Source organism: Pelodiscus sinensis, chromosome 1 (genome assembly GCF_052426305.1).
Source record: "Pelodiscus sinensis isolate ZL-2025 chromosome 1, ASM5242630v1, whole genome shotgun sequence".
Lineage (NCBI taxonomy): Eukaryota > Metazoa > Chordata > Testudines > Trionychidae > Pelodiscus > Pelodiscus sinensis.
The window spans coordinates 66584267-66603323 of NC_143052.1; the positions used below are offsets into that span (position 1 = coordinate 66584267).

The following is a 19057-nucleotide window of genomic DNA, read 5'->3' on the forward strand; positions in this document are numbered from 1 at the left end:
TGAGACTCAGAAACCCCAGGAGTCACCAATATTTAACATATAAAGATGCCAAATCAAAAAAGTGTGGGGATAGTGAGAAGCAAAACTGGCAGTCAGAAAAGGCTGATTCTTGAGGTGAGTTTGAAATCCATGGTTGACAACCTGTTTCCTTGAATGCCGATACCAAACCATCTGGGCAATGTGTCCAAAATGGAATAGAGATATTTTATACGCAGGGGAAGGAAGGAGAACGAGTTTAAAGAAGCAAGTTACACCACCCAGTTTCCTCTTCAAAATACTGTGAAATCCTTTAAAAACAAGATGCGTAAGTTAATACGCCAGCACTTTCACAGCAGGTCACCCTTCATCTAAGATCTTGGTAGTGTTACAGGATTCATATTTTCCCATGGATTAACTGTTCTTGGATATGTTCTCCAGTGTGTTTGACAAAGACAAGTTCCCCTCCCCCCAGCATCAGGCACATAGAGATCCTATCTTTTTGCCTGGCTTTACTGCAGACCGCGCAAGCTAAATCTGACATTCACTGACTTGAAGGCCAGAAGGGACCCTCATAATCAATATAATCATAACCCGCCTGCAATGTCAGGCCACACAACCTCACTCCCTCACCCCAATCTATTATAGACCTCTAATTTTTGGCTAAGTTACTGGCTTCCTCAAATCTTGACTTATAGACTTCACATTACAGAGAATCTCCTATGTGCTTGCCCTCTCACAATATAGAAGGGCAATTCTGTGACCTACTTAAACAGGTATTTTAAAGACACCTATTACTCACCTCTAGGACAGTATATTATGATGTTCTGTATCGCTGTCGTGTCTGTTTGTTTTGGCTCCTTCAAGACTAACATCACAGAGGAGTGTTTATTGCTTTCTGGAGACAATAATTTCAAGGCTTAAATTCTCAGAGACTATTTCTTTGACCTCCCGCTCCCCACCCTTCAGCTGTAAGGCAGGGATCTTGGGGGGCTTCAGCCTGGGCTGAGGATGGGCAGGGGCTGAGGGCACTAGGGACACTAGGACTCAGGGCTTCCAGTCTGTGCAGGGAAGCATGCTGGCGTTTGGGGTTGTAATCACTGTGGGGTGTGCCAGGGCTCAGGGATTCTACATTGGCTGCAATGGGGGTGAATGCAACATTTTTTTGGCATCCAAAATGTCAGCGTCAGTTAATCAGCATGGGTAGAAGTAGCTTTGTTACTGAGGCAGTTCCTGCTCATTAGTATATTTATTTGTTGCGTCTTCTGGGGACAGAGGATATCTTCTATGTAATTTGTGTACTGCACATTATGGACCAGATTCTCAATTGGTATAAATCAGCATAGTTTCATTGACTTAGTGGAGTTAAATCAATTTATGACAACTGAGAATCAAGCCCTATGCCTCTATTTTTCCTTATTTGATCAATAACAAAATCTTTTACTTTGTAAGATATCTGTTCATTCAAATATACATTTCGTCCAAGGCCGCCTAGTGGCCAAGATACACTAGCTTACTTAGATGCATCAGGGTACACATAGAAAAGATGGTGGGTGAGTCATAGATGAGTATAAGATTTGGAAGTGTACTTCAAATGCCAGAGGAAACTTCTGTATCTTTAAAGTGCAATACTACTCTGAAAACTGGCTGTGTAAAACAAACTTTCTTACTTGGTGGTTCTGTTCCCTCCATATATTCAGAGTAACATCTGCCAATTTAAATGACAAAAATAAATGTGTACTCCTTTTTCTCCACTTAGTGCTACAGAAATAACTCTGCTGTTGTAGGATGACATGGATTATATTCTTTCTTACAATTTTGACAATAATTTAAAGACTTGAAAGATTTTAATAACCTTTCTGCTACACATTGAGAGTCATGTTTTGTCCTCAAGTAGGCATGCAGTGCTGCCACTGAAAGAAATGAAAGCTGCACATATCATGTATCCAGGGCAAACATCCCCACATTCTAAAGTTTTGTGAGATCTGGATATCTCTACCCCATAAACCAAAGTATGTTGCTAGAAGAGGGAGCACGACACATGATGTTCATTTTTTTACAAGGGACACTGTAATTTCAGACCCCTCTATCATGGCATTTACCTACGAAAGACACCAAGTTCCATTGTGCTCCTCCTCAGGAAAAAGCACCATGGAGCACATAGAAATTTAGATAGATTTATGGATTGCTTAAGAAAACAAAACAAACAACTGGTAAAAAGAAATTGCCAAAATTGGTATGGTTTTGGAAAATCTACCTGGTTTAGTTTGGCATAAGGTTGTTCAAATCTGGATCCCATTTATTCAGATCCCATAATGGCAAATTAGGGAGAAGTGGTTTGAGAAGAAAAGTTCTGGTTTTGACTCATGTCAAAAAGCGCGTTACACATAGGAATGTAAAACAGTGTTTAAAATGTTAACCAGTTAAACTATGTGTTTAACCAGTTAACCATCAGAAAAATTTTACCTGAAATTTGTGATTTATTATTCTCCTGTTTAAAAAGTTTCAGGCGCCTGAACATGTTTCTGAGGCAGGAGTGGTCTGAGGCCAGCTGCGGCAGCTGGCGCCCCAGGCAGAAGGCGCGATCGGCGCTCCTGCCTGCACGGCCGTGACGTAATCACGGGGTGCTCCGTGACATCATCATCGGGCACCTGGGCTGGCGGCGCCTTAGTCAACTGCCTAGTTTGCCTAGCCTCATGGGCTGCCCCTGGTCTGAGGTGACTAATTGCACAATATGAATAACGGGCAACAGTGAACAACATGGAACATACACCAAAAATTATTTCTCAGAACTGTCTTTAAAACATTTACCTAATTCATTAGCACAAATCAGGAGTTAAGGAATTATTCAATACTAAAAAATGGCTACATTTCTAAAAACTATCAATGCAAACTAATAGTTCAACCAGAATTTAGTAAAATCATTAGGGAACTTTCTCTTAACCACTTCCAGAATGAACCTATTTGCACAGAAAAGGGTCTTTTCTGTAACTAGGGGATGCCCAAACAAATTTTATAGTGGTGGTATGTATTGCATTAAAAGTCTCCGCCTGAGCTAACTTGCAAAGCTACACCAAACTGTAGGGTCTAAAGTTTTAAACTGCAACTTATTGTGATCTTTGTCAAACTTTGTAATCTATGTAACTCTGAAATTTACTGCAACTTTGTAATCTTTGTAACTCTCAGACACCTTGCTTGTAACTTACCCTAAGCTACATTCTCCCCTGAATGAATGGAGAGAGAGTGTGAGCCTGAGAGTGTATTTGAAGAAGATTGGGAACAATGGACCACATGTTAATGAGTCATCACAGTCTGGGCATGCTCCCTGCTGGATAAAGGGAAGTCTGGGCATGCTCCCTGATGAGGAGGTGAATGAGTCACAGCAGCCATTCAGACACTATATAAAGAGAGGGAGCACATGTGAGACTCTCTTTTTTTTTCCTTCCCCTGCTCCTGAGAAGCTCCTCTCCAGTATCTCTTCTCCTGACCAGTTTCCCCAGCCATGATGAGCAGACAGACCCTCCAGGATCCACATGCCTTGGCTCCTTCTGCAACCCATACGTCTGTGTAAGTGTGTGAGTGCCTGAGGGCAGGAATGAGTGAATGAATGGAGGGGTGTGTGCTTGCTTGCTTGTCTGTGTGTGTGTGAGAGAGCGAGAGTTCTATCTTCTTTAGTTTAAACCTTTGGTGGCTGCTTTCTCCTCTTTAGTTTTACCTAGTGGAAATAAACCCATACTAGTGTAACCCTGGGTGGTCTACAATAAGAATATTTGTGGGGTAACAGTACTGAAGGTGGAAACCAACTTCAAGCCAGAGGGTACAGCAGTACTCCCCACACCTCTAAGTGTAGCACCCATGTCTGTGGCCCTACGAAAAGAATTCCAAACCATTGAGTTTTGAAGTAATTCTTTAAAGAAAACTGTCATTGATTACCTGCAGTGCACAATTACAGGCCCTCTGCCAGTTGATGCCATCCTGTCCTCTTCCACATCCAGCATAAGCTGCAAAAGAGGCTGAGCACTATCTGGGGTTTTGTGGTCCGGCCAGGATGTGTACCAATAGTGTTTCACATTTTGGAACTGACTCCCTTGCTGGAAATAATGTAGAGATACCACTTATACACTTGTGAAGCACAATTTTGCAATTAATTTTATTTATCTCAATAGGATAAACTTTGGACACATGCATGTATCAAGACAAAATTGGTCCATTTACCTACATTATTGAATTGAGTATCAGTGATTATTTGGGGAAACCAACAGCTGATAAATTGCATACTTTGAAATGGGGAGACAAGATACTTGGGTCCACATTCTCTTCTGATCTTATTTACACCAGAGGGTTATGTGCCCCACGGGTCCTTATTAGCAGCTGGGGATTGCCAGAGTGTAATGCAATCTGGCCAGACCTTCTCTCTGCTCTCTGCACTATGGGATGTGAACAAAGGGGCTAGCATAGAAGGAGTGCAGCAGTGGGAATGAACTAACCCCAAAGAATCCGACCTTTACATTTTATTCATATTCAAGATATTGTTAATTTGTTCACTTTCTGTTACAAGACCTTATCATAAGCACTGAGGCACCTTTACATTATAATATACTAGGGAAGGGGTTCTCAAACTTCATTGCAACCCTCTTCTGACAACAAAAATTGCTACACCAACCCAGGAGGCATAGCTGACTCATGAGGGGGGCATGAGAGAGCATGTGCCCCGAGCACTGTGTGCAGGAAGGAAAAGGGACTGGAACTAGAATGGGGGTCTGGTGCTAGCAGCAGGGGTCTGTCTCCCCACTCATCAGCAGCTGTGGGGCAATGGCCCCAGGTCGCTGTGCTCCTCTGGCTGCATCACTCTGGGGAGGTACAGGACCATCCCCACACACTGCTGGGAAGTGGAGCAACATGGCTGAAGGAGCAAAGCGAGCCAAGAGTGCATTGCTCCACTTGCCTCGCCACTGCCGGTGAGTGAGGAGATTAGAGGCCAGATCCCTGTTGCCAGACCAGGTCCATGGCCCTGCTAATCTCCCTGGGCAACATCGGGGGGAGGGGGAAGTGGCAGGTGGGAGTGGAGCAAGAGCAAGGAAAGGGCAGAACAGGGATGTGGTGGAGCAGAGCCGGGGTGAGGAGGCAGGGCCTGTAGCGGAGGGCAGTTGGCCCAGCCCTTCCCTGGGCTGGGGAAGTATCACATGACTGGTGGCCTCCCCTGCCAGGAGAGAGGAGTGAAGCCAGTGCCTACCTGAAACCTGCCACCCCAGGTGGGGAGGGGGCAAAGCCAAACCCCAAACCCCACTCCCCTTGGCAAGGGGTGGTGGTGGTGGTGCAAAGCCATAGCCCTTGGAGGTGGGACTTGGGCTTTGGCCAGTCTAGGAACCCCATTAAAACAGGGTTGCAACCCACTTTGGAGTCCTGACCCACAATTTGAGAACTGCTGTCCTAGATGTATGAACACAGGAACAGCCTGACTGGATTAGACTAGTAGCCTGTCTTGTCCAGCAATCTGTTATGAATAGTGGCTGTTACCAGATGCTGCAGAAGCTGATGAAGGAGGCTTATTGTGGACAATTACTCATAGTAGGAGTTTCTTTCTAACTCCAGACAGGTACTGTTTGGCTTATGCTCTAAAGCATCAAGTTTATATTGCTTATTCTTTTATCTTATCTAATGAACGGTGGGGAGCTTTCATCGCTCATATAAATAATCCTTTCCTGAATCCTGTTAAATTCCATGGGCCTGGCTCTCACCTAAACTAATTCCCTTTACACTGCTGTTAGGGTTGCCAAATGCCTCGTTTTCATGAGCAAAGGCTAGTAAAAATGGAGACCTGGAAGTGTCCAGTTAGTTGTACAGACTAGACACCAAACACCCAGTTACTGCAGAGCAGCAGTGTTGGGTCTTTAAACTGCACCAGCCCTGCTCATCGAGAGTTGTCTCCTACCTGCAGTCAGGCTCCTTGTCAGGTTGTTGTAGCCCAAGCAGAGGGAGCCCAGCTGTGGGTGGAGGGCGTGAGGGAGATGGATCCAGGATCCAGAGAGTGACTGGGGGAGGGGAGAAGAGGAGCGAGCAATGGGGAAAGGGACTGAAGGGAAGAAGAGGAGAAGGGGTGAGTCCTCAAGAATCCAGTTACGAGCAATTAGAAAGGTGGCATCCCTAAGTGCTCAGACAATATAAAGGGCCTTAAAATGAGATTAAGTTACTTTCACTTTAAGGCCCTTTCACACTGCCAGAATGATGTAAAATAGCTTTAGTATAACTGCTAGGGCTCAATTATACCTTCTGGCAATGAACAGTGGGAAAAAGTGCCCTTTTTCCATTTAAATGTATTACCTTTCAATTTCATTTAATAGTCAAGGGTATGTTTACACTGCCACCCTAGTTCGAACTAGGAATTTAAATATCCCAGGCTTTATTTGCATGTTTCCATGCACCGCCATTTTTAAATGCCCCGTAGTTCAAAATCCCTGCCCGTGGCATGGACTAGGTAGTTCGAACTCCTTGCCCACAGCTACACGCGGCACGGACTAGGTAGTTTGAATTAAAGCTCCTAATTCGAACTACCGTTATTCCTCATTACAGGAGGAGTTCGAATTAGGAGCTTTAATTCGAACTACCTAGTCCATGCCGCGTGTAGCTGTGGGCAGGGAGTTTGAACTATGGGGCATTTAAAAATGGCGACGCACGGGAACATGCAAATAAAGCCCGGGATATTTAAATCCCGGGCTTCATTTGCAAGTTTGAATGCCTACATTAGCCATCCTAGTTCGAACTAGGGTGGCAGTGTAGACATACCCCAACAGTGAAGTATTATGGATATAGGAAGGCTATTTCCCCATAACAGCCCCAGATCATTACCTTTAATGTAAGATTACGGACGGTATAGTTCTCACACTCTTGAACATTGTTAACGAGGACTTCGACTTTCCCATATATCCCTCTCTTCTCTGGCCAATAAAGCACGCATTTCTGAAAAGGAAATAGAAATGTGAATCCATATGCTAATTAAATGATTCATGGGTGGCAGGCAAAACCTCTTTGGGGAGGCTAATCCCCTGCCCACCTCTTCTGGCCAAGGCCCCACTCTCTCAGGTTTCTCTCAGTCTCCCCCATGCACCCTATGGGCCTTAACCGGGGTTGGGGCTGAAAGCTTGGCCCCAGCTTGAGGTGACCTGTCAGCCTTGGAATTGTAGCAAAGCACTAGGCCTTCACTGGAGCCCGAAGCCTGGCGCTCCGTCCCTGTTCTGCCCTTTCTGCTCATGGCCTTACCCTTTCTACTCCTTGCCTCCCTTCCACACGTGGCCCAGCACTATTCTGCCCCACTCCACATCTTAACCCCTAATTTCCTGCCCCCCCCACTCATTCCTCCTCCCTCTCATCCTAAGACTGGAAAAGTTGTGCCCTGTAACTGCTCCAGAGCCCCTCCAGCGTGGGGGCCATGGTAGGGGGAGATTTTTCAAGGAGCCCCAAATTTGCCATGGCCATCCCTTCTTATCAGCACAGTATCTGTCCAAAAAGCACATGTGAAAGCAATCAAGATGATATTCCCATACGGTAAATGTCAGAAACATTCATGAGTAAAAGATTGCAGGCATCACAATGAACGTTTTAGGGGCTGATTTGTAGAGAAGCATCTGTGTAAATCAGGCCCAAACCATCTAAAGTTGGGCACCCAAAAACAGATGTATCCAAAATCGGAGGCAACTTTTGAAAACTAGCCTTCAAAATATTAATCCATTATTACTGAACACTTATAGTAATATTTTATGCTTTAAAATGAAACTAATTTTTACTAAAGAAAAATACGTTACACAAAAGATAAATTCAAGATTCAAGTTGGATTTTTGCAGGTACATTTTTATAAACACAGAGAGTGAAATCCTGAAACAATTACTTTTTTTCTCTTCAGACAAAAGCCCTAAATGGTAATTTTGCCTGCACGAGGACTGAAACTGAATAAAAGGCCAGGATTTGTCCCACTCCCACGTAAGATTTATACCCCTATTTACTATCTAGGGCCCTGATGCACCAGAGCATCTAAAAACAAATTAAATGCATGGTTAAGTGCTTTAATAAACTGAAGTCTAAGTGTCTATTCAATTTCTGAGCTGCAGTGAAGATTAAAATGTTATTATCTTGTCTAAAATGCTAGAATAAACCTATAAATAAAGAGCATTCTTATTGAACTTGTAAAGTGATGTCCTCTTCCAGCAATGAGCCTGCCAAGCATCTGTTCAAAGGCAGATGCAGAACAAACAGTAAATATCAAACAGTACCTAAAAAATCAAACAGTCTCTCAGGTAGAATGCCAATTTTATCTGCAGCATAGCTACCATTCATTTCAAATAAATTTCTCATGACGTTTACAAAAACATTTTAGTATCCAATACACAGAACCATCTTACCCTAAATAGAACAAACTAGCCTACATCCATAGAAACTCACGAGGGACTTTTTCTACTGTCACCAGCAACACCTGCTTCAAAGAACTATGTATATTCAGATATCAGCTGCTTAACAGCCCTCATTCCATAGCTTAAACACAGACATTGCTTTAATGTCATTCATTACCATGAAACACAATTTCTAGTACATACTGCTAAAACTGGAAAAAAATCAGTCTAGTTCAGTTTAAACATTACAGTGAAATGTAAAACTTGACCAATCAGGCACGAGCTAACTGCTGGCGTACGTTATATAACTCAATAGCGCATTGAGCAGAATGCAAGCAATCTGGAGCATAAACATTATTCTATAAATAAAAGCTCATTACCTTACTAATGTGAGAAGTGTGGCAGGCACACTTTTTGTTACTGAAATTGCACTGACCAATTTGACTGGTTTCATTGAAAGAAGAGTCATCTGTTGCATTGTAAGACTTCCAGAGTTACCATACGTCTTAAATGCTCTGTCTCTCTGAAGATACCAAGAACGGCAAGAAAACACTCTAATAAATTTATAAGAAAAAAGCGTTCAAAAGTTCAGCAGCCACACCATGTGACAGATGGCCATTATCAGCTATGTGATCTGAAAGGCATGCCCTTCCCTGGGAGGTTAGTTTTCATTGTTAATGCGGGAAACAAAAAGTCTAAATATGCGGTTGTACCCTGACTGTCGACAATGGTGCAGTCAGCTTCTGAACCTTCTTGATAAATGTGAATACTGTGTGCTGTTCTCCAAAGACTTCAGCACCTTCATAGGAATGTTTTTCTTAACTCTTTAGCAGTTCAGTAATTGGCAGTGTGCAATGGGGTGGACAATGCAGTGCTAATTAAAACAATCCTCAGTTAATATATCCTCTATATTTAATAAAATACAATAGCTTAATTTTAACAGTCTCCAAATTGGGTATGAAAATACACTTTGCCATGGCTGTGTGCAGGAAGGGAAAGAAGTTCTCTGGTCTTTAACTGAGTTATGTAAACCTGCTGAGCCCAACACTTTTCCTAGGCTATGTCTAAACTACACCCTCTGTTGGCAGAGGGATGTAAATGAAGCACTTGGAAAGTGCAAATGAAGCGGGAATTTAAATATCCCGTGCTTCATTTGCATAATCGCGTCATGGCGCTGTTTCAAACAAGCATCTTTTCGAAACTGAAACTGCAGTTTATACTCAGTTTTTCGACAATGGGGCACCTTTTCAAAAGATCCCGTACTCTTCAAAAAATGAGTTTTAGTTTCAAAATGGCACTTGTTCGAAACAGCGTCATGATGCGATTATGCAAATGAAGCACGGGATATTTAAATCCCCGCTTCATTTGCACTTTCCAAGTGATTCATTTACATCCCTCGGCCGACAGAGGGATGTAGTTTAGACATAGCCCTAGTGACATTATATTTGCTCCTTGTCAGTCATATTATGGGTCCTTGGCCCCTTTTTAAGTTTTCATTATTGGCACTCACCTATTTAAATGCTTCGTAAACATATGCCTGAGAATAAGTGGGTCTTGTAGTCATCTCACTCATAATTATGGGTAGGATTTTCAAAACTGTCTAAGAAAAGTGCCACTGACTTCCTTTGGGACTGGTGCTTCTACTTTAGGTATGTCTACACTACAGCGTTACTTCGAAATATCTTATATTTAGATACAAAAGATACAAAAGGTGCAACAAATACATATAGAGTAAAATGGGGGCCAAATTATATACTGAAATAAATGCACCGAAGTCATTGGTGGCATGACAGCAGAAAATTTGTCCTTATAAAGTTAAGTGTGGACCTGATTCTATCACTGTTACTCATGGGCTACGTCTAGACTGGCCCCTAATTCCGGAAAAGTCATGCAAAGCAGGTAAGTCAGAATAGGGAAATCCGCGGGGGATTTAAATATCCCCCGCGGGATTTAAATAAACATGTCTGCCGCTTTTTTTCCGGCTTGGGGAAAAGCCAGAAAAAAGCATCTAGACTGGCGCGATCCTCCGGAATAAAGCCCTTTTGTGGATATGCCGGTCCACCTCGTTCCACGAGGAGTAATGGTAGTTCGGAATAGGAAGCCTAATCCGAACTACCTACTCCGTGCCGCGTGTAGCCGCGGGCACAGAGTCCGAACTAGCAGGGATTTAAAAATGGTGGCACCCGGCAAGATGCAAATGAAGCCCGGGAAATTCAAATCCGGGCTTCATTTGCAACTTCGGTTGCCTACATTAACCACCCTAGTTCTAACTAGGGTGGTAGTGTAGACATACCCTCAGGGCTTCCCTTACCCATGGCCTGCAGAGCTTCTTCTCGGTCTGGGACAGCCACTGTACATGCAGCACTTGGCCTTGGTGGCTAGGGCAGCCGCTTTATGTGCAGCGTTTGGCCTGCTCGTCAGGCTGCATAGTGATTACTGAAGCTGGAACTGGGGCCACGGTGAGGCTGCCCCAGTAGGGACTCAGCACACCCCGCTCCTAGCTGTCCCACTTACCCTGTTGCTCCGTGCAGAAGGGAATTCCCTGGGAACGCAGGGGGTGGGACTAAATAAATGCTGGGGGCATGGCCTGGCAACATGCAATGGCCCATCAGACAGGGATTCGTGGTTACACAGGCTGGCAGTTGGGAACTGCTGACCCTATTATGCCGGATGAGGTTTGGTGCCTACATAAAAGATTTGAGTACTGGAAGGCCAAGATGGGAGGTGCTGCTTTCAAGCATGTGTGTGTTATATAAACAAACCTCCCTGAAATTGAGGGCATGCTGCAGAGAACAAAGGAGCAAAAATTACAGTGCTAGTTTGCCAGACAGCAGCTATTTTGTCTTCTTTGTAGGCAGTAAATATTTTACTAAAAAAGTTAATATATTGTGAATATATTGTCTGAGTAGTAAGCAAAATCCTGAACAACCCAGCGTACAATCATCAGGCAGTTCTTCACATTTCTTCCCAGAGTTGCTCATTAGAATGTCAGAACAGTTCATGTAAACACAGACCTTCTCCAAGTAGCCTGGGAACACGAAAGATGTCTCACCCTCTTTTATTAGAAGGAAATTACCACTGTCAGTCCACAACAATGCTGATAAACACCAGTGTGGTGGGCCTGAGTAATTCAGGTAAACACAGGGTTTCCTGATATGTCGGAAACCATTGGATATGTCTTTCAAGTCATTCTTCTCCCACAGTGTTAGAAGTAAGTGTTTAAAATTCAGTAGTTCCTTAGTCAAATATTTGTTATTCTGTTATAGGGGTGATTTTTCAAAAATATTCCAATTATGAAAGTTACGCAGACATTGGTTTGGCTGGCCTCCATTATCAAAATGAGGCCTGGTGTGGAAATATGTGGGATATTTACAACACAGACATATGTTATTCAGCTTTCCTGTTTCATATATTATAAACACTGTATGCTTGCCTCTAACCTCACTGAGAAAAAGGGCCAGATTAGAGAGGAACATGCCGAAAGGACAGTATAATCCACCTTCTGTCCCTCAGTCAGAGATCAGCCACAATTACGAGCCTTGCATAAAAGTTCACTCCCTAAAGAAGGTCTGTGCACTGCTTATGTTTCATTTAAACTTTTAAAATAGGACTTGGTGATGCATAAACTTTGTGCAGTCCCTCTGCACAGGGGTGATATGCACACTCAGTGCCCTGTAGGGGTTGATTTGTGTTCTTGTACCATCATGGAAAACTAGGCATCAATTTGTACAAGTATTAAATAAAGCTAATAAAATAGGCAGGTGGGAGTCCATCCAAAAGTCACAGAAAGTATAACAGGCCTTATCTAGCCTTAGTGATTAATGAGCAATGGTCACGTATTCTCAGTGTTAACATAAGAAATTATATATTTCCATACTGGCTAGATGTGTCCCTACTCTTGACTACATGCTTCCAAAACATATTTCTCAGTATGAACTAGGATATTTTATAAAACCTGGGATGGATTCTTTAGGAGTTTGTTTGTTCCAGGCCTGGAACATAGAGATTGTATCTTCCCTGGACATTATAGCAGCCAAAAGAAGAAAATATTCTCTATATAATAAAAATTAACAGGTAATGATCCCAAAGACTAACTAAAAGCATGTGGAGTGTTTCTCATAACTGTCACCCCCCAGTCTTCAAGATATACTGGGATATGTTCTATACATCTCTTGCAGTTGCTATATAGTGGCTTATCTAGTTATCTATCTTACATTTTTCCATAGTGAATATCATCATAACATTTTAAAAGCTGGTTATCTGCTAGTATTTACTGTTAGATGTATATTCACTCTTATTTCAATGCAACCACTGGAGAAACTTCTTGGTTTAGCCAGTTGATATCATACCTCATTTTTTTCTTTCAGCTTTGTGATCATAACAATAACAGGGCTGTCTTCTTGCCAAACCATCTGCCAGAAATCATTCACGGTATTAATCATGGGACCCTGAGTTGCAATGAAAGACTTCTCCTTGCCACTGTAACCCTGGTATAGAAACAGACATAGAAGTATTTGATTTAAATTCATGCCATGCACAGAGCCCGTAGGTGAAAGTTCCAAAGAAAGAAATGGAAATCTAGACCACAAGATATATTAGAACTGAAAGCCTGCATGACTTGGTAGAGCTGGTCAAAACTTTTCCAATGGAACAGTTTTTCTGCTGGAAAATTCTAATTTGATTCAATCAAAATATTCCACTGTAATATGTTGATTCTCAGGAATCTTCCCTGACTGTCCAGCTTCTTGCCAGCCCAACCAGCTCCCTTGTTTCCAAGCCTGCCTGCTTGAAAAGTTGCTGGGCTGCCCTACCTATCAGCTCCTTGTCTGATGGGCAGGTAAGCTTCATGCCACCTGGATAGCTGTCTCCCTGCCTGGTGGCCAGGCTGCCTCTCTTTGATTGGTTCCGTAGGTGGCTGGCTTCCTGACTGTCTGACTCCCAACTGCCCAACTCCCAGTCTGCTTGGTCACCCTGCTGGGCAAATGGCAAGTTGGCAAGGCAGCCGGCTTTCCTGTTGTCAAAACAGATTGCTCCATTTCACATGAAATTCCTCAATAAATACTTTGTGCTGATGCAAAAAGAAATAAGATGAAACATTGATGCTGCAGAATTTCCCACAAAATGGAAACTAAATTTTAAGGCCAGCTCTACCTGTTAATTAGTATTTTTGCCATAGTCAAAGGATTTTGTTGTTAGCCATAAAAACATCTGAGAGACCAGAACAGAAATATTAAACTAAGTAGTATCATGAAGGTTTATTAAAAAGAAAAAGATTTTGAATATGTTAATCCTTATATACTCAGAAGCTCCAATTTATACTTGAATAGAAAATGCCTCTGAGACCTTTTATGTGGGACATTCTGAGAACCTTGAGAAAACCTGAAAATTATAAGCAAGCAAAGGAAAGAAGGAGGGAGTGGGGAAATGAATGAGTCATGGCTATAGTCATCTTTATCATGTAAAAAGGAAAACCTGTGAACTTGTACACTGAACTTAGGCTCAGCATTAAAGGAATTCTTTTGAGCCTTGTTGGCTACAGAAGACTTTGAATTATTCAAAAAGGAATGAATTATTAAAGAATAAAATGATTGGCAGAGCAGAGCCAGAGATTGTAAAACCCTTTCCCACAAATTCAGGGACAATGGAGTAATCCAATGACTGACCCATTACACAGAACAATGGGGCAGGTCCTCAGCTGATATAAATTATCATAGCTGAGTTAAGTGATATGCCTCAACATCTCTTGTCAAAGACAGGTGTGTTGGAACATTCAGAAAATCAACAATACCATCACATCTAGGGTGCTTTAAAATATACTGAGTTCATGAGAAATTTCATTTACTCACTGTTACATTTTAAAAAAAATAATTGGCAATATTACCCATGTCAGCAATATGAAACATCACAGTACTCTATCCCTTTAAGGGAAGCAATAGTTCACAGGACTCCATACATAGCTTAATTTCTCTTGCTGATTTACAATCAGTATTAATGTTCTTTAAATGGAATCATTCTCCTTCACTATGATATCTGTGATGCAAAGCCTTGAAAGTTACAGATGTGAAGTGAGGAAAGTAATATGTGTGTGTATTGCTATTTTTAAAAAGCAGAATGACGTGTTTTATTAAGCATTTCTGCTTTCCAGTGGAGCTGTGGAAAGTCTCAAGAAGTCAGACTTAAAAATTATGAAATTTGTAGACAGTGAAAATTTATTTTAGGTCACTTTTATCTTCATGTGAAACTTTCACAGCTGGGCTTTGTAGTGTGTTCCTACCTTGCTTCTTTGAGCACGCTCCTGTGTCTGGGCATGGTGCTGCTGTTTTTTCAGCTCCCTACAGGAGCTGCAAGTTATCAGTTGGCCTCTGTAGATTTTCTGTGGCTTGGCCCTCCAGCAGGGTCACACAGTTCAAATCCCCTCCAAGGTACAATAAACTCAAATGGAAGAGGTGCCTTGCCCTTGGAGATCAGTTATAATGAAAACAGTTTCTTACCCATCAGAACTTAATTCTCTTTCCAAAATCAACTCAGCAGGGTGTTTCCAGCACACCTGTCCTCCACTAGCCTGGTTCCTTTGGCTGGAGGCTAGGGAGAGCCCGTCCTCACTCCCCTAGTTCCAGGCAGGGTCTGGTTTGCTGACATCAGGCAGCTTCTTTTATATCAGTCTGCTGAGCCTTGATATGCTGTTGTGGGTCCCCAGCCCTTCTGGCTGTTGCAGGACCAGGACAGTACTTACAAATTAGGGGGTTCTATGCAACTGAGGGCTCCTCCCCAACTCATGAAGCTTCTGCTGGGGCTTTTCTTGCCCCCCTCCCTCTCAATGTGGCTTCTGCCGGGGTCCTGAGGCCCAGGGCTTCCCAACTACCAGCCCATACTACTTCCCTCTCTTCCCTGCCCTCACGCAGCTTCTAGTGGGGCTCTGGGGATTCCCTGGAGCTGGAGTGGAGCTGCAGAGACTGGGGGCTCCTCTCTGCCACTAGTCTGGCAGCAGGAAGCTGTCACTAGTGGACTGCTGCTGGCTGAGAAGAGCACGTGGGGGAGGGGCCAGGGACAGGGAGAAGTCCTGCAGCGCACAAGAGAGAGCAGCTCTGGAGATGGGCCAGAGAGGAACCAGCAGTGGCATATGCTGAGGCATACAAGAACACACATCTGCATAGGGACACCCAAAAATTTGGTACTTCAAATTTTCAGGTGCCCTACACACTTGAATATTTTGTGCATGTCTAGTGATGGTCCTGACCAGATCTCAATGGTGCCCAATAAGACACCTCCTGAGATGTCTTTCCAGGCAAGCCTGGAGGTCCAACACTCTCATAAAGTTATTTCCTGGGGCAGGGTGCAGCAGAGCAGTGGGGCCGTTCTGGCTTAGTGCACCCCATCAGAACCTCATAGAGCCAAACCTCCACATAGCCATGTGGATTTACTTTAGGTGAGGAGCTGGGCCATATTGGTATTAAGACATCTGATAGAAGGATATGAAAACTGTCTAGAACATTTTTAAAGTAGTTTCTTTGTAATATAGTCTAAGATACAGAGTTCATGATGATGGGATGTAGTAAGAGATTACCAGTGCTCCTTTGGGACTACCTGCATAATCTGTCTTGACCCTCAGAAGTCATGCTTCTTACCAGGACTCATGCTAGCAAAGTCCATTTAATGGCACATCATCATGTATTCTCTATGTATGTGTCTGCCTGTCGGATACATTTATTTACAAATTTTTGCACACACATATTAGAGCTGGTTGAAAAAGATGAATTGAATTATTCAGATGATATTTTCATCACAGATTTTATATTTCATCTGAAGAAGTAGGTTGTGCCCACAAAAGCTCATGATACCATCTACATATTTTGTTAGTCTTTAAGGTGCTCCTAGACTATTTGTTGTTTTTTAAGTTTTTCCTGTTACAGACTAACTCGGCTACCCCTTTGAAGATTATATAATGGGTCTGACTGTGACAGCAATGGACTGGACTTGAGAGGTCCCTTCCAGACCTATGTCTTATGTGAGTATTTCTAAAATCATTAACCTTTGTCCTTCATTCCTAACCTTTCCACACTGTTTGTCATTGTGTCACATCTAAATTATAGGTCCCTTTTATCTACTGTGAGACATTTAGCATGCAAGTAGACTTACACAAACAAGAACAATAAATGAATAATATTAGTTGTCTCATTTGATTACTTTTATATTTTTCAATAAAGAATTTTATAAATAAATATTTATATTTATTATCAAAGCAGGTTAATTATTTATATAACTCCAGGATGCTTTGTTATAAACACCCTATTATGACCACTTTATCTCACTAATAGTGAGAGAAAGGTAGGATAGATATGATCCTTATATGACACAAGGTGAAGACTACAGAAATAAAAGGAGAGTGGAGTCCTAACAAAATCAACTATTTAGCTGGAAAATAGAATACTGTCTCAGGAGCACACAAAGAATGTGTGTTTACTTACCCTAATGTAATTAGCATTTATGTAGGTGCTCAAGGAGTCAGCTGGATTCTTTGGTTTCAAACACACTCTGCTTAGTGGATCTAAGAGGACAGAAAAGATGGACATTGAAAAGAATATCACAAAGAAAAGATTTCTGTGGAGAATCACAGAAGTGAATCAACAACTGGCTGGAACAAAGTAATCTATCATTATCTGCGTGCTGCATTTGCATTTTTGGTGAAATTCTCTTTTAGGGCGCATCTACAGAGCACCCTAAACTCGAAATAAAATACGCAATTTGCACTATGCAAATTGCGTATCTTATTTTGAAATAGCTTATTTTGAAATGTGGCACATCTACATAGTGTGAAATTTTGAAATAACGTGCTATTTCAAGCCATCCCTTAACCCTCATTCAACAAGCTTTACTGGGATGGTGAAATAGCACACTGGTTATTTAAAAAAATATTTTGAAATAACAGGCAGCTTGTGTAGACATGGGGTAGCTATTTTGGGATACCTCCAGTATCCCAAAATAGCTGCGTTGCGTAGACTTACCCCTAGACTGAGCATTGACAAATGACCTAAACATCATGTGAGTTCCTTTAACATCCATGTTCTCAAGGTTAAATGAGCCTTAAATCAGGCAAAGGCATTGTGTTGATCCTTCTGCACAGTGCAAATTGTCTTTTTGTATAGAAGGAACATTCGTTGTAACTCAACATACAAACATTCCATTTGAACAGGCATCGTGTATCTGGAGATATGTATAGCCAAACGATAAGAACTTTTTCCTTCAATTGCCTATTATTTTAGGGGCAAATCCCATTCCTAGTCTCCTCCATGGCCTTGGAGTGTGGTCCTAGTTGGTCCGGGAGAGAAGCAATTCTGTTGAGCACAGGGCTGGTGGGATGCTAAATCCCTATGCAGGGAATTTTTAATCTCTTGTGCATTATGGAGCTGGGCTCATGGGGAATCTCTTCACCCTAAAGGATTGGAACTGAGACTACATTTCTCAGTTGTTAGATCTACTCAACAGTCCCCTCTATGAAAGAACAGAGAGGAAGGTGCATAGGAACCCACCATATAATTGCCCAGTAGGCACTATTTTACAGTCATCCATTCATTTTCTGCAAAAATGTCATCCCTTCAAAATCAAACAGAAACTGTGTTCACTCACATTTAGGGTGAAAAAAGGAAGCTCTTCTCTGGCAGATTGCATAGACAAATAAAACAAAAGTAGCAGCTGTTTGAAGTTACCATACCTACTCTGCTGGAAATAGTCCCTGAAGAGAGGATTAGTGGGCGGAATCCAAGCAAAGTGTAAAAAGGTCATGTGTATTGAATTGTGAAACCATATGCTAAATTCTCTTTATCAGGGGGCTATAACCATCATACACATTATTTTATCTATTGGTAAAATCTAGTCTCTGCACAGCATTGTATTTGGGGTTCTAGTCTATATCTTTCCAGTACTTATCTTTGTCTAGAACAAAATGTAAAGTGGGTCTGACACGCTCTAACTCCCACTGAAGACAATGGGAATCCATTGCTTGGAGTCATAACAGGATTTAGACAAATGTTTTATAATGTATATATTCTCAGAATATGGAACAGCATTTATATCCTCCAGTTCAGGCTGTAGGACAAGCAGGAAGCCTTTCCCATTATATGTGTTCATAGAGTAAAATGAACCCTAGTTAGCCTGTGTTAAAAATGTCTCTGTTTGCCATCACAAACCTCTTCACTTAGGGATTTTTTTCCCCTTTCCCTTAACAATATGAGGACAGGAAACTTCTCATTCCTTTTCAGTACAGAGTGATTATTAGCCATTTCCACAAATGCCTTAGGCTACATGGCCTTGGAAAAAACACACTTCCTTTAGTTTTCATAATGCCTATGATCTTGATGTGGTCTGACCTCTACACTAAAAATGCTCTTAGAATAAGACTCATCCTTCAGCCAATTTAATTTTTTCATGATGAATTTCCCCAGATATTAATGAATTGCTAAATATTTTATTAAGATATTTTTATGATTCCAATTAATTAACTGGCCACTATTTGAAAATCATAATGTTGAATACATTAATAATCACTTCCACATATTGTTTCTGTTTACAAAACAGATACATGCTACTTATGCTGCTTTACAATGAGGAGACATTGTTTAAGTAGCAATGGGAATTATTCTATTATTCACAAGTTGGAACAGTTAAATTAGCCATGTGATTGATCTTTTGGACAAGAATGGCAA

At 42.0% G+C, this 19057-nt stretch overlaps 1 protein-coding gene across 3 annotated transcripts in view; it reads right to left on the reverse strand.

The window, feature by feature from the left end:
• The window catches only part of PTPRR (protein tyrosine phosphatase receptor type R), a 222929-nt gene that overhangs the window by 7404 nt on the left and 196468 nt on the right, over window positions 1-19057 (reverse strand). For all 3 annotated transcript variants that reach the window (XM_075931784.2, XM_075931780.2, XM_006121562.5), the window contains 4 exons: window positions 16823-16902; window positions 12707-12844; window positions 6823-6933; window positions 3910-4067 (listed from right to left, as the gene is read on the reverse strand). In XM_075931784.2, coding sequence (XP_075787899.1) covers window positions 3910-4067; window positions 6823-6933; window positions 12707-12844; window positions 16823-16902 — 487 coding nt within the window. The remainder of the gene's footprint in view (window positions 1-3909; window positions 4068-6822; window positions 6934-12706; window positions 12845-16822; window positions 16903-19057) is intronic.